This window comes from Mauremys reevesii, linkage group 6 (assembly GCF_016161935.1).
Source record: "Mauremys reevesii isolate NIE-2019 linkage group 6, ASM1616193v1, whole genome shotgun sequence".
NCBI lineage: Eukaryota > Metazoa > Chordata > Testudines > Geoemydidae > Mauremys > Mauremys reevesii.
This window is the reverse complement of record NC_052628.1, coordinates 66,873,180-66,889,290: the sequence shown is the minus strand read 5'-3', so window position 1 is coordinate 66,889,290 and position 16,111 is coordinate 66,873,180. Positions and strand designations below refer to the sequence as shown.

Here is a 16,111-nt window from a genome sequence, read left to right as displayed (position 1 = left end):
TCTTGTCTCTTTAATATCCTGGAATGTGTATCTACGCTACATACAAAATTAAACAAGACAGATAGACTCAAGCTACGGTAGGGTGTAACAGCATTTATTAAACTTGGTTGTGGCTCAGCTGTGTGATAACGTGGCGTGACCTATGTAAAACAGAGAAAAATCAGATCCCTAGTGCAGGGTATGAGGTTGTTTGTTTGTTTGTTTGAGTCTAGTCATAACACGATTCATTCCAGGTCACACATTTAACAATGCTTTGAACTCTGTCATTTTAATAGTATAGACATGGCCTTTGTGTTAACTACTATCTGTGCTGCATTCAATTTAACTACAAATTGGACTCACTTTAGTAGCTTGAGGTAGAGGGACAAATCAGCTTTAATTGTGTCTGGTTTAACTTGGGCTCATCACCCTTAATTTCTTTGATAAAGAATAACATTCAGTGTTAGTTTTTTGCTACATTTTTTTTCTTGGAAAAATATTTGACAAGTATTTGACCCTTGTTTCTTTTTATGGCAACAGCAAATGTAAAAAGCTCCAAATTCTAGTTCTGCCAGGCTTATTTTCAACAGTTCAAGTAAAACATCTGTGTAGCCAAAGGGGATTTTTTAATTGAGAAGAATGGCCATTTAAATTCCTTGGCTATTTAAATCCACTAAATGCTGCCTATTTGCAAATCATGAATTCAAAATGAATTGTTAATAAGAGTACAGATGTGGGCATAACATTAATGTAGACCTTATTAGCATCTAGGGCTGTTTGAGCTTGTAAAAAACAAACAAAAAATAAAATTTAAATAAAATTTTAAAAAAAAGTGGAGACATATTTAATGGAAATTCCCATTAGATTCCTTGAGCATTAGAGAATCTGATTATCTTAGGAACAGTCCAGAAGGTACTGTCTGTTCAGAACTCAGTTCAGATTTATAACAGGACAGTCTGAATATACATTATGCATAACATAGTAGCTGAACTCTTCTCTGAACTGTGGATTATAAAATGAGGGGCATGGGGTGGGGGGAGAGAGAGACTGCTGTTTGGTATTAATGATCAAGGATGCTTTTGATTTAATGGGAAAGCCCCTTGTCCCTTGATGTTGAGTGATGATATGCATTAAGGATGAAAGCTCAGAAATATGCAGTGGGATTGTTTACAGGTTCAGGATGTGTGGCTTTTAGAGAATGATGAAGTCAAAGTAGCTTCTTATCTTGCCTGGTCTTAAGACTTTACACCAGAAGTCAGGATTTCTCAATGCAAATCAGGTTGCTGGCAATGATGGGTGATAGTAGGACATCCAGGGCCAAGCAGTGAATAAAAAGGTAAAAATGTGATCTAGTTCAGTGGTTTGGTGGATTGCACAATACATTGTCTTGTGGGAGCACTGGGTTCAGGAGGGATGTGGGTGCTCTCCTACCTCAGGCTAGCTAGGATTTATGAGCATTATAAAAGCAATGTACTAGCCTCCCTTGAGGAGCTGGGGTGCATCTTGCATTGAGCTTTCACATTCCCTAGTGGCCGATTATTCAGACTCAGAAGAGCCCCAGGGTGAGTGCAGAGTTCACAGCTGCTGCTTTGTGAGTCTGGGATTGAATGAAAGGAGAAAATCAGTTCAGAATTAAGGGGTGAAATATGCCATTAAAATCCCCACTCCTATACCTAGCTGCTACCTCAGGGAGGTGAAAGCACTATGGCATGAAAGGAAGAAGAGGAGGAAAAAGAGGTGAGGGCAGATGAGAGAGAGAAGGAGTAGTGAAATAGAAAGAAGAAGAAATAGATTGACATACACAAAAAACCCACCATCAGGTTTCCTGACAAAACCTAAAAATATTGTAAAAAGATTTACTTTGAATGCCATTAGAGAACCATAAATGCAAAGGGTAATTTCCACCTTTCTGATCGCTCTGGTATTTGTCGTTCCAGTCACTATAGTATCTTTCAACACCTGTAAAATCTCAAAAATTAACAGTTCTTATCTCTAGATCATCTATAAAACATTTAATATTAAGTCAAAACAAATGTTACTAAATGTTATTCTCCTAGGCTGAGACCTAGGAATAACTCAAAAATGTGAAAGTTGAAACAAAAACATCTTTAATTTTTCCATGAAAGAAAAGGCAATCTGCACTGCAGGGGAACTTTAAACTATCTTGATTAGGCTCTGCCACTAAGGCATCTAATACCAATTCAGCAGAGGCTTCTTTACATTTAACACAAATGCAAAACTCTGCCATACCCACCTCTCCCCACTCTTCTTTCAGATCTCTGTATTCTTTCATTTCAGAACATTTCTGGCCATCCGCTAGTATACAGTGAGAGAGTTTCAAAAAAACCTAATTGTGCTCCTATTGAAGTCAATGAAACCCAATGATTTCAGAGAGAGCAGAGTTAGGCCAGGGCTGAGTGCTTTTAAAAATTGAACCGTTAATGTCTAGAAATGTGAGAAAACAGGTTGTATAAAAATGGGACCTTTGGGAAAGAAAAGCACTATGTAAATGTAACATAATTAATTATTCTTACCAATATTCAGAGAGAGATTTAAGGCCAAAAGGGACCCTCTGCATAGTGCAGGAATATCAATTCACTCAGTAATTCCAGCATCCAGCTTATAACTTGTGGTTCAACTACACTAATAGTTATTACTTATTTATTTACTATTATACACATTCAAAAAGACATAACCAGTTAAATGGTCGAGATAAACAAAGTACAACTGGAGTTAATGCTGGCTCTTCCTTCCTGATTAAACATCACCCAAAAGTGGGATCCACTTTCATCTTCATTGTTCTTTTTTCCTCTAATGAGGTTAAAGTTTATGAAAGGTGCCAACCTATTTCAATTGTGAGAAGAGGTGGACCAAAGTCCAGTATGAACTAAAGACTTGGCCTTCAAATGAGGGTAGGGCCACAGAGCCCAGAAGCCAAGTAAATGCATGGGACAAAAAAATGAAAAAATCAGAACATGGGTGAGGATCAAGTGTTTAAAACAAAGGAACTGGATGTGGATGCTGAGCAGACAGCACACCCGGACAGTCCTCACCACTCCGCAAAGAAGTCCAGGGAGTTGGTGGATGCTGCACACAAGAACTCTGCCCAGCTGTGTGAGACAATTAGGTAATGGAAGTAGGCTTCACAGTTGCTGGTCACCCCCTGGTCCAGCTTCCTCCTCCTTGCGTGATGGATAGCCATTTTGGCCAGTGCCAGTAGAAGGTTGACAAAGAATGAATGGTGCCAGAATGTCAGCCCCAGAGATGAAGTCCTCTGTCTATAGAGCAGGTACAACACAAGGAGGAGTAATGGAAGCTCCTGCACACTAACCTGTCGGGATGCCTGGTCCCTGATGTGGAGAGGGTGCACCCCAAGAGGTGAGATGGTGGTTCATTCTCCATGCCCATTCAATCCTAGGCTCCTCACTTAGAACCTGCTCTGGCTCCCACTGAAATCAGCTATTGATCTGAGATTGCCTATAAGGGTGCCAGTTGTGATGGTGGTTTATTGTTCGCTCTTATTAGATCGAAACTACCAATTCATTTTAACAAAGGTAATTGTTCACTTCTACCTTGAAGTATCAGAGGGGTAGCCGTGTTAGTCTGGATCTGTAAAAAGCAACAAAGAGTCCTGTGGCACCTTATAGACTAACAGATGTATTGGAGCATAAGACTGACGTCTGACGAAGTGGGTATTCACCCACAAAAGCTCATGCTCCAATACATCTGTTAGTCTATAAGGTGCCACAGGACTCTTTGTTGCTTCTACCTTGAAGGCACTGCCCCATGTAGGAGTACCTCCCAACAGGGTGCTCCGAGAGGCATTGTGCCTTCCAGAGCTGTGCTGAGTGTAGGAACTGTAATACCCTTTAAGGATGCAATATATGATTGGCCAGTGCAGGGGAGTGGGGCCAGGTACCCTTTGGAGAGGCTAGTGCCACTGTGCACACTAGCACTGTGCAATCTTTGTGCTCAGGGAGAGCAAAATCAACAATTGTGACAGGCGCTCTTCTCCATTGTGCATCCTTGCAGGGCTGAGCACACTTTGGTCCTTTGAATGGATTTGAACCGACATCATAGTAAAAATGCTTTGTAGCTTATTTACCAAGTCTCTTGAGCTATTCTGTATCCCAGGTCCTTCTTACTTAACTTGACCATTCAAATAGATGAGCCTTTGCCAATATGACTTTTTCAATATTATATTTATATTATCACATCTTTCTATGGCTGAACTCAGAGGCATAGATTTTAAAGCTTTAATTTTTACCAATGTTAGCTACAATCACAATGAAAAGAGTTATGTGAAATGTTACTAAATCTACAACCTTCGTCCACGCCCTCTGCTGTGTAAAGCACATGTTTTATCCACTAGGCTGCAAAGTCCTTGGTGACTATGAATGGGAATTTTCAAATGTTACATTAGCTATCAGAGTGCTTCCCTACTATCCCTTGATCCCTTGAATGAAATACAAACTTACTGGACATTATAAGGGAAAAAAAATTAGAAAAATATAGTGCCAGGGCTACAGAGTAACCAGACAATGTTTTCTGTAATTGACAGAAAGATGTCAGACGTACTTTACTATGTGCTTCACTTCAGTTGAAAAGTAAAGGACATTTCTCTACCTTTTGGCTATATATTTTGCCATGAGCAGTGCACTGACTAAAATCTTTTCATTGTATGTGACAAAATCACACTGGGTTAAATTCACCATGCAGCACATAAAGCAGAGGAAACAATCTTTGTACAGTGAACTCAGTAGTAATTCTGCTCCCAAACTGCAGAGAGGACCTGGGGCTCCAGTGCATCTCCTCCCTGGCTGTTTGTTCCAGTTTATAGGATGATATAGTGACCAAAACTGCACAAGGGGTCTCATCGTTGGATCCACATAAACTACTAGAACTGGATACATTATATCCCCCTGCATAATCATGCTATCTTCTCCTTCCTGCCTCTACACTGTCCTTAAGTGGCAAGAGGGCTTGTGTAGACCCTCTGCAAATGGGTGAGAAAATAAGGAAACAGATCAACAGAGCTAGACAAGTACCCAGAAGCCTCCTACTGCAAGACAAACCCAAGAAAGAAACCAGCAGGACTCCACTGGCCATCACATACAGTCCCCAGCTAAAACCCCTCCAACGCATCATCAGGGATCTACAACCCATCCTGGACAATGATCCCACACTTTCACAGGCCTTGGGTGGCAGGCCAGTCCTCGCCCACAGACAACCTGCCAACCTGAAGCAGATTCTCACCAGTAACTGCACACCGCACCATAATAACTCTAACTCAGGAACCAATCCATGCAACAAACCTCGATGCCAACTCTGCCCACTTATCTACACCAGTGACACCATCACAGAACCTAACCAGATCTGCCACACCATCATCAGTTCATTCACCTGCACGTCCACCAATGTAATATATGCCATCATATGCCAGCAATGCCCCTCTGCTATGTACATCGGCCAAACTGGACAGTCTCTATGGAAAAGGATAAATGGACACAAATCAGACATTAGGAATGGCAATATACAAAAACCTGTAGAACACTTCAACCTCCCTGGCCACACAATAGCAGATCTTAAGGTGGCCATCCCGCAGCAAAAAAAACTTCAGGATCAGACTTCAAAGAGAAACTGCTGAGCTTCAGTTCATCTGCAAATTTGACACCATCAGCTCAGGATTAAACAAAGACTGTGAATGGCTAGCCAACTACAAAACCAGTTTCTCCTCCCTTGGTTTTCACACCTCAGCGGCTAGAGAGGGCCTCATCCTCCCTGATTGAACTAACCTCGTTATCTCCAGCCTGCTTTTTGCTTGCATATATATACCTGCCCCTGGAAATTTCCATTACATGCATCCGACGAAGTGGGTATTCACCCACGAAAGCTCATGCTCCAAAACGTCTGTTAGTCTATAAGGTGCCACAAGACTCTTTGCTGCATTATTTGTTGATTTTCAAGACCCACCTACTCCCTTGTAATACTCTGTTACACGGAATCAAACATGCAAAATTTAGAACCCACCCACCACCTAATGCGTTGTCTAATTTATGGACAGCCCTTTACAGCGTAGAGCACTCGTGTGAGTGTTACTAGCACGACTGACTACTAAGACTGGGAGGCTTGTTCCCAGATGCAGTGTAGACACCCTGAGAGGCCTCAGTCCTCAGCTGTGCCAAGTTCATGTGGGATAGGGTGAGGCAGAGGTGGCTCTAGCTTGCTTCAGCTTGTAATGAAGAACTCTTTTGTTTGGAACAGTTTATACATACTTTTGCTGAAGGCAAGAGGAAAAGAAATTGTGATTCAACTCAGAGCCTTTCATTCAAGAAATGACTTTTCAGTTTCAGTGAATTTTAATTCTTTCCCGCAGATAACAAACTTTAACATTTAAGTCAGTGTCAGATTACACTTGGCATGATTTCTGTCCTTGATGTGTGCCATTAAAGGTCATCACTGTGCTGCAACACATCAGGTAATATGACATTTTCATAGATCTGACTCTCTTTTGTGTGTGTTTTGGTGTTTATAGGAGAAGCCCAGATGTACAAGCAAAGGAAGAGTTATGGAAACATATTCAGTAAGTATTGTTACTTTGAAACGTTTTGTTCCTTTATATAAATTATAAAACCAATGTGTGGGTAAAACATTTTGCTAGAATGAAATTAGCCTTTAGGAATGTTCAGCATTTGGATGTAATACACAGTAAGACAGGACATGACTGGAACTAGTGACACTTGGAGGTACAGTATAGGGTGCCTCTATTTAGGAAGGACAGCCATTAGGTCAGATGTACTACTGCTCTGCACCTTATTTAGTCAGTTATGTCATGCAGTGTGGATGTAAAACACTACCATTCTGATTTGGTAATGGCTATATCCACTCTGCTCAGGGCAGAGAAGAATCAAGCCCACTGCCTTTTAGAAAACTTTATAATTTTTTTCTTTCTGTCCATCTGTGATGTCTGTCTATTGTCTATTACATTTAAGGTGTGTTCCTATCTAGACTCCAAAATGCTCTTATTTTTACTATTTATTTTTCAGTACATCACCAGTTAGGATCAGGGCCCCTCTTCTACTCGTTGTGGGCATATATGAAGATACGGTGCCTGTGCCACAGATCAGAGAGTCTGAAAAGACTAGAACAGATAGAGGGTGGGGAAATAGGATACAACACACAGGGGAAGTGATCAAGATTTTAGGCACACTTCTAAATAGGTTTCCTATGTTGACATCTAGATAGCTTTAATGCTGAACACAGCTGGTTCCAGAAAATCTTTGTGGTCTAATAAAATGAAGGAATACATTGTTATGGATTTGGTAGCTTCTGGAATTTCATCTTCCTTGTATAATCCTTTCCAGGAAGGAACTTGTGGATCCATCTGGGCTGTCGGAGGAGCAGCTAAAAGAGATTCCATACACCAAAATAGAGTGAGTTTATTCATTATGAAATATGGATTTTTTTCTGTATGCATGCTTAATAGCCTAATATCCCTTTCAGCCGAGGCTGTCACTGTGGAATAGCTTCTCTGACACTAGAATGCCCTCCCAATAACCTCTGATCTTTTGAACTCCTTAGAAAATGTTGATCCAGAATGGAGTAGGTCAAAGAGGGAAGGTAGAGACACTTGAATCATTTTTAAACCAGGTACTTTCCCTTTACCTAAATGCTAACAAATTCAACATCCTCTCCTACTCTGCCATCTGTCAGCATTTGTTCTTCACATTACACTCACGAAGGCCTTGGGAAAATTTATTTTCAAAACTTTTCAATTTTTTTTAAATTTACCTTTCTATTTGGATTCTTTAAAGTCACTGCTTGACCTATGTGACCCCTCTTCCCCTGCTTATCATGGGCAGCTGCCAATGCATAGCAGGTCCCTTCAGAGCGGACATCCATTTCACTCTGACAACTGGCCATCTGGGAGGCGGTGTAGTGGTGTGGGCAACTGCTTCTGACAGGAGTGAAATCCCAGTTTGCTTTACAATGTGCTTCTGCTGCACCCTTGAGCAAAAAACACGGTGATGGTAAAATTCCACAGCATGGATTTTTTTTTGTTTCCATTTTTTTAGTCAACAATGTCATTCTCCAACATACACACATGACAGTATCATTTAGAATGAACTGTGCAACTTTAAATGTAAAGTTTGAAGTACAAACACATAATGGAAGGGCCAGTCCAGAGGGTCCCCTCATGCTGTGGCTAGGATCTCAAGAACAGGAAGATTCAGGGAAATAAAATAGCATTGTCTGAAACTGGTAAACATCACCTATAAAGGGCCCCTAAATCATACTTCAGTGCTAGGTTACCAGAATAGACTGTGTTTTATGTCACCTAGAAAATTAAATAAAAGAGAGGGTGGGCATGGAGAAATGCCTCAGCACTTGGAGCAGAAAGGTTAATAATTTAGGATGACCTCCTGGTCTGTGTTAAGGGCCATTTCCTAGTTTGCAGCTCAGTTGTGCCTTATTGGCACATGCCAATACTAGAAGTGATGCAGAGCTTCCCTGACCACCCACACCTGCTGGGAGCGATTCTGCCTGTAAGAGGACCGTTCTGCAATTCCCTCCCTCTTCTTCTCCTGCCCCCCCCAAACATTTTCAAGATACACTTGGAGACTTAAAAAGCAAGATTTTCCCAATTGCATTTTAAGGGAATGCAATCTAGTTAGACAGGCTGGGTGAGGTAATACCTTTTATTGGACCAACTGTTGGTGGAAGAGACGAGCTTTTGAGAGACACAGAGCTCTTCTTCAGGTCAGCTCTATGAGGCTCAAAAGCTTGTTTTTTCCACCAGCAGGAGTTGGTCCAATAAAGATATTACCTCACCTACCTGGTCTCTCTCCTATCCTGGGATCAAGAACACGGCAAACAACAATTTGGTTTGTTATACTTGTTCCTTTGTGTTACTTCAGTAGACCGATTTCTTACCTATTTTATAGTAGTGACTTTATTAACTAAACTCCATCACACTCCAGTCCCAGGCTGAAGTTTTGTGGTCACCTAAATGGACTTTGTTTCTATCTTTATGTCACAGTGAATGAATAGGCCTGCACAGAAAAATTGTGTTCGTTTCTGAAGTCAGAAAAAATCATGGGAAAATATATTTACCCTTTTGGTGCTGGCAGATCTGGTGTTCCTGTGACATTTTGCACTAATATGGGTAGCTATCACCAAAAAGACACAGCACTGAGCCAAATCCTATCCCCTGTGAAAGGCCTCAGTAATGCTCCTGCTTCATCAGGGGTCTCGGAAAGGGCCAGTCCTTTGAATTCAGTAAGCACAGGAAGCCGTATGTTATTCTTAATCAGAAAAGGGAGGATTTTACAATTCAAAATTAAATTTCCTTTTCTGGCGCAAAGTCTCAGATGTATTAATTTGCTACTATGAATTTTGTTTCTCATTTAGGACTCAAGGTGACCCAATCCGCATTAGACATTCACATTCCCCCCGAAGCTACCGGCAATACCGGCGGTCCCAGTGTTCTGATGGCGAGAGATCTGTTCTGTCTGAAGTGAAGTATGTGGAATGTGATGGTTTTAATATGACACAGATGTTCCCCTGAGCTCACAGATAAATTAGTAGTAGCAGATATGTGACTGTTGTGTTGACATAGTGCTCAGGCAATCCTGTAAGAGCTAAGGAGTTCAGTGAAGCAGAAAACATTTATAGCCTCTGGACCTTGGATGCTTGCTTTGCTTGATGGTGACCTGTTCAGAAGGAAGGGCAATCTGCTGCAGAAACCAAAATGAATACACCGAGCTCCTCAGCAGCAGTTGTGAAGATGCATGAGGGAGAAGAGAAGAGTTCCCCTGTGCAAGGCCTCAGTAATGCTCCTGCTTCATCAGGGGTCTCCGAAAGCACATCTGTGTAGCCACAGATCTACTAGCTGTACACCTCCCCGCACCTCCCTGTCATGCAGGGAGCCACTACAGAGCACAGCCCAGAAGCGTGCAAAGGAAGTCTGCATGTGTGGCCTTTCTCTGGTGAGGACCTGCATGTAGCGCAGCACCATGCCAGTTCCCCTGGTAATGAGACTTTCTATGGCCCTTTAGCAAACCACAGAATTTGCCCTTAATGTTTAAAAAATACAGGAGAAAAAGCAACATGTTTTCTCCTTTTGATCCGTAATTGTTTGTCTTAAAATGAAAGTGTTAAGGACCAGCTTTGTTATTACCCTATGGGGGAAAATGCAAGTGGGTTGTTAAACTGCAAGCTTGTTCAGTGAATTCTTTTTTCTTTCACAATAGTCATCAAACTAGTATAATCTCAATTTTTTTCCCCAGTGCAAAAACAGACCTTGTGCCTCCATTGCCTGTGACTCGTTCCTCAGATGCTCAGGGTCCCAGCATTCCAGCTTCACAACAGGTTGGTAATTGTGCAGCTTCTTTACCAAATGTCTGGCTGGTGGGTCTTGCTGCATGCTCAGGGTCTAACTGATTGCCATATTTGGGGTTGGGAAGGAATTTTTCCCCAGGGCAGATTGGCAGAGACCCTGGGGTTTGTTTGATTTTTGCCTTCCTCTGCAGCACAGGGAATAGATCACTTGCAGGTTTAAACTAGTGTAAATGGTGAATTCTCTGTAACTTGAAGTCTTTAAACCATGATTTGAGGACTTTAGTAACTCAGCCAGAGGTTATGGGTCTATTACAGGAGTGGGTGGGTGAGATTCTGTGGCCTGCATTGTGCAGGAGGTCAGACTAGATGATCATGACGGTCCCTTCTGCCCTTAAAGTCTATGAGCTTAGAGTGTTCTCCTGGTGGAATTATCTATGAGTAATATTTAATGGGGAAAATACATCTGACATTTGATCTTTTGCTTTCAACTTGTAGTAGAGCAAACAGACTTGGCAGGAAGCTTTACATTATGTAGAAGTAACTGCTTAAAGATAAACTTCATTTTTATAATGTAGATACATTGAATTTCATAATGTACCATACTGCAGTTACATGCTTTCTGTTATTTGGAAGACATTTCCTCTTTTTGGAGCCTGTTCCTCCCTCAATACAAGGTAGATCAACTAGGGCAATTCCTATAAATAAGCAAATGTGCCCAGGCACCCACTGAGATAATCAACTTTTGAACTAACATTTTCTCTCCACTCCACAGTGCCTTGCTGCTGTCCCAGGTTTGTAACTCTTATTTTCTAACTGCTGAGAGAGAGCTATCCTCTTTCAGCTGACAGGCATTTGAGAGGTCTGGTGGACTCAGAAGGGAAAAATCTAGGTGGTAGTAGTTATAAAGACAGGTTGTCATAAAATGAGACTGGACAGATATCAGCTGTGATACAGTGGCAGTAAACTTTAGGCACAAGAAGCAGGTGATGTCCCAAAAAAATCTAGAATTTTATTATAAAAACATAATGTTAAAAGAAAACCAAAGGTCATATTTAATTCAAGCACACAAGGGAAAATATCATACAGGATTCTACCTAGATTCCTAGTCCTTAGAAAATTGGAACTTCTTTCCCTGGGATTTCCACTGAACTCACTAGTGTTGGTTCACCTTTGTAGGCTACAAAAAAGATGTGTTTCTTACATTAAGGTAGGTAACTCGATGTAAAATCCTCATGGAGAGAAGGCACTGTGGTTTTTACCTCTCCGTAGCTAGTCAAGATCAACCTTATATTCCACCCATCTGAAGTTGACTTTGATTACCTAAGCTACAGCGAGGTAAAAACTACAGTGCCTTCTCTCCACTAGGATTTTAAATGGACATCATAGCTCAAAAGGAACCTTTCCCAGCATGCTCTTCTGATAGCTAGCCCTTTAAATCTGGCAGAGATTAACAGGTGCAGTCCTAAAGTGGCTATTTTGACTCTGCTACACCTCTCTCCCTTCTAGCCAGTAAGTATTCTTAGCTCCTATTGTTTTCCCTCTCTATTATACCTGAGAAGGTGGCACATCCTCACCTCACTAGTTGCCCTCTTCCCAGAATGAAGAATTGCAGCACCTTTTATTAGCCACTCAGCTCTTCTTGTGAGCCAAAACCCTCTATATGGAGACAGTAGTTGCTTTCAGAGGAAGGTCTATATGTGGTGGTTGTGATGTAAACTTCTTAAATACACTCTAAAAGGTTAAAATTATTTTAACTTCCTGAATGTCCAAAACAAACTCTTACCACAGGAAGAACTTGTGGGGTTTTCTTTCTTTCTGTTTTCCCTCATGTGAAAGTGAATTGGCAGACTTGGGGCAGTGATGATTGTGGTCCTCTCCCAAGCTGCACACAAAAGTACTAAAGCTTCCCTGCCAATGTGCCCCAACCCAGTTCGGTGATGAGGGTACCCTCAGGACCCCAAAGATGACAGTTTATATGGTAACAGGTGAGACTGAGGCACAGTCGGTCCTACCAGATCAGTGTTGTTTTTCTTCTTGATTTCAATTTCAAAATGCTGGTACTTCTAAAAGTCATTTCACTAAGTGTCTCACTGCAAAGTACAGTTTGCTTTGATGGTGTTGGTTGTATCAGTGTTACTCTGAACAGTGTGATCACTATGAGAGGAAGTGTTGCCTAATGGTTAAAATGCCAGAGTAAAACCAGTTGTGGTTTCTTTTCTCTGCCAAAGACTTGTTATGTGACATGCAGCATAACTTTTAGACTGTTTCCCCATCTAAAATGGGGCTAATTACCTTCTTTACCGGATGTGTTGAGGTTTATTTCATGATTTTTTTTTTGCAAAGCGATCTGAGATCTTGCTGAAGAAGTGGAAGGTTCTTTTATGTGTCACGTTATCCCAGTTTCCTTTCAGAGTGGCAGCCGATGTCCAAAAAAGCATCTAGATTTTTATTTATGAAAATCTAATGTTAAAGGAATACCAAAGTACATCATTAATTAATGTGGACAAGGGAAAAATATCAGGTGGGTTTCTACCTACATCCGGGTCCTTAGAAAAGTAGGAGCCACTTCCTCTGTGATTGCCACTAACAGTCACGGTCTGTACCAACGTCAGTTTGTTGGGAGTTTTTTTCAGCAATGCTACAGGATTCCTAGGAATCAAAGGAGAGCTCTGCTACTCTGATAGCATATATTGGAAAATGGGGTGCACTCATGCAGGTGTAGTCGGCTTGATTATTTAGTGGATTACTAAGCCTTTTGCTTCCCTGGCAAACCATTTCTTACCGGACTTTGTTTCAGTTTTGTGTGTCTTATGGTGCTTTTGTTGCTGATGGTAGAAGTGAGGAAGGCGTCTCTGGCCCAGCATGTTCAGTGAACAGTAACAGTGTTTTTTACTTTTAACTTTTTAGAACTTAATTTATTTTTCTTGCTAAAAATGTCTAATCTTCACCATCAAATGGATGGAGTCAGTTACGGAAATGAAATTATTAGGAAGCTAAGTCAGAGCACGTTGAAATGCAATACTTAGACTTTCCCCCCAAGATTCTGAAAGTCATGCTAAATGAGAAGAGCAGCTCTTCACACTAATGTCTCTCTTCTGTATGGCAATTCATACGATCACAGAGGCTCACACTACATCCACTCCAGTATTATAATACGGAATACAGATATTACAAGTGAGATTAATGCATGCAGCAATTTACAAGCATTCACAGATCCAAACACTAAAAGCCAAACAGATTCCAGCTATGTGTCTGTTCAGTTGAGACCTGGGGACCTTGGCATGAGCTGGCACCTGGCTTGCTAGCATCACAGTGGGGTTTGTGGTTTTTTGGGGTTTTTTTTTTGACATCTCAGTCTGGCTAAACAACGTTTAAAAGATTGATTTTTTTCTTAATAAGAATTAAGAACAGTTCAACAATAAGTATGAATTCTTCACAGGGTAAATATTAACCTGGCATGACTGAGTCCTTAAGGAATAATGAGAATTTCACTGATTTATTTTTTGCATACTCAGGAATTCAGTATGTGGTCTTGTTTACCTTCTGTTTGGTTTGAATCTGTTGTCCTGGAAGGAGTTAGCAGCATTGGGGTATCCCACATCAGCTAAACAAGCACTGTCAGGTCATTAATGCCTAATGAATGCATGTTTTTAATAATTGGCCAAATACCAAATAATTTAGTCTTGGTATTTGCTGGCTATAGAATATGAATCCAAACAATGGCAAGGAACAACAGATAGGGGCGAGGGAAGGGGTCAGGCTAGCAGGAACAAGCATGTAATGGGTGTCTGCAACAGGGAGGGGTGGCAGAAGTACCCTGGCCTGGGCCAATGGAGAGAAAAGGAAATTAGTTTTGGTATGTGATCAGATGCAAATATTCTCCCACAATGCTGGTATAGGTAAGTGAATCAGAGTTGTCACATCCTTAGCCTACATTTCACCTGCAAAGTAAGCAAATACCCATCCCATTCTGCTAAATGTTGATGGATCATTTATATCTGATTATTGCCACTATTGTAACAGTTCACTCTGTTTTCTTGGAGTCACTGTACAAAGAAATATCATAGCATTTTTGAAAGGGACACTATAAATAATTCAACAAGGTCTATTTTTAATATTTAAGCCCCAGTCCTGCATAAGGATCCAGCGCTTGGTCCCTGTGCTCTTAAGGAGTTCCACTGACTCCAACAGGACTCTGAGGGGCTCTAGGGTAGCAGATCCCAGCGCAGGATTGAGGCTAAGCCTGTAGCAAAGGAAGAGATGAAGGAAGTAATATTTTAATTTTTCATTATATTTTCAACAGTGTATTTTTAATTTGTATTTGTTCTCTTCAGAGGCGAAATGGGTCCAAAGATAGCCTGATAGAAGAAAAATCTCAGATATCCAGCCTGGATGGAAAACACAGTGCAAAGACAATAAAAACTGTACATGCATCACGCCTCAAGATAGAGACTTGATTGCTATAACGGAGGACGGTGAATGGATTCTGTTCCTTTGAAATTGGGAATTACACAACAGTTCAGATACTCTTTAGCTGGAAAATGTTTCTTTGGCATAAGAAAAGAAGAAATATGTAAACTGGAGTGGTGGTAATTTCCTTAAATTTAAAACTCCAACCTGCTTGTTCTGAAGAGCAATCACTGTTTTCATCACTGCTTACAGTTGCTTACGTGATTGCAAAGAAGTTGACTGGTTAGACAGTTGGAAGGGAAAGTCTTACTACAATTCAGCAATTGCCAGATACTGTATTTTCAAAAGAGGAACAAAGGAACTGTCACGACAGATCAGACCTTGGTCTAATTCATTCAGATGCCTGTTTCCAAGAGGCCAAGACGGGATGCTTCGGAGGAAGCGGTAAAACCCTCATCATACACTTGGCCAATTGTGCAATACTATATAATAGTGAGGAAATGTCTTCCTGACTCCATATGATGATCAGTTTATACTCTGACGCATAATAGCTCTTATGTTTATTTTAGCCTAATGCAACTGCAGACACTGTTCTTGTTCATACAAATGTTGAATCCATGTTTAGATAATTGCCACAATTGTATCTTGTGGCATTGAGTGTCATGTAAAAATGGATTTCCTTTCACCAATTTTAAATGCATTGCCTTTTAATTTTAAATATCCTCTTATTGTATTGTGACAGTACTTGATTAGCCTTCTCTGTACTACTATTTTATATACCCCTACCATATCTCTTAATTGCATAATAAGACTGCCTAGTACACACAGACTCTAAATGCTGGCTGGACAAAATTGTACTATAAACCTTGGAAACACTTCAAAGTGGCTACCTAAGATGGGGTTGGCTAACAGTTGGTTCTTTGATGCAGGCTTCATTGAGCTAGTCTTTTTAAGCTCTCCTCATATGAAATCCCCCAATAATTCTAATCATTTGTAATGCCCTTCTCTGGACTGTTTCTTTTGCTCACTCATTTCTGAGATAAGATGACCAAAACTGAATGCAATATGCAAAGTGAAGACAATATCACTGAATTATCTAGTGGCATCTTTTACTCTATATTCGATTTGTAAAACGGTGTAACATCTTACTTGCTTTTTTGACTGCTGTTGCATGTTAAGCATATTATCTTCAATGAGCTGTTCACACTGATGCCTGGATCTTCTGCTGAGAGGTTATGTCTAATTTAGAACCCATCATTGCTTCTTTGAATGTGCTTTACCTTGCACTTGTCAACATTGAATTTCATCTACTATTGTGCTAACCAGTTTCCTGTGTCAGCTAGGCTGTTATGGAGTCAAGCAAAATCCTTCTCAGGCCTAT

The 16,111-nt window shown here is 40.8% G+C and overlaps 1 protein-coding gene across 2 annotated transcripts in view; it reads left to right on the top strand.

The window, feature by feature from the left end:
- EPB41L4A (erythrocyte membrane protein band 4.1 like 4A) overlaps positions 1-15,419 on the top strand; it is a 201,948-nt gene extending 186,529 nt beyond the window's left edge. For both annotated transcript variants that reach the window (XM_039544525.1, XM_039544524.1), the window contains exons 20-24: positions 6,515-6,562; positions 7,344-7,412; positions 9,391-9,501; positions 10,269-10,350; positions 14,655-15,419. In XM_039544525.1, the coding sequence (XP_039400459.1) occupies positions 6,515-6,562; positions 7,344-7,412; positions 9,391-9,501; positions 10,269-10,350; positions 14,655-14,777 (433 nt within the window). In that variant the 3' untranslated portion in view covers positions 14,778-15,419. The remainder of the gene's footprint in view (positions 1-6,514; positions 6,563-7,343; positions 7,413-9,390; positions 9,502-10,268; positions 10,351-14,654) is intronic.
- The last annotated feature ends 692 nt before the right edge of the window (positions 15,420-16,111 follow it).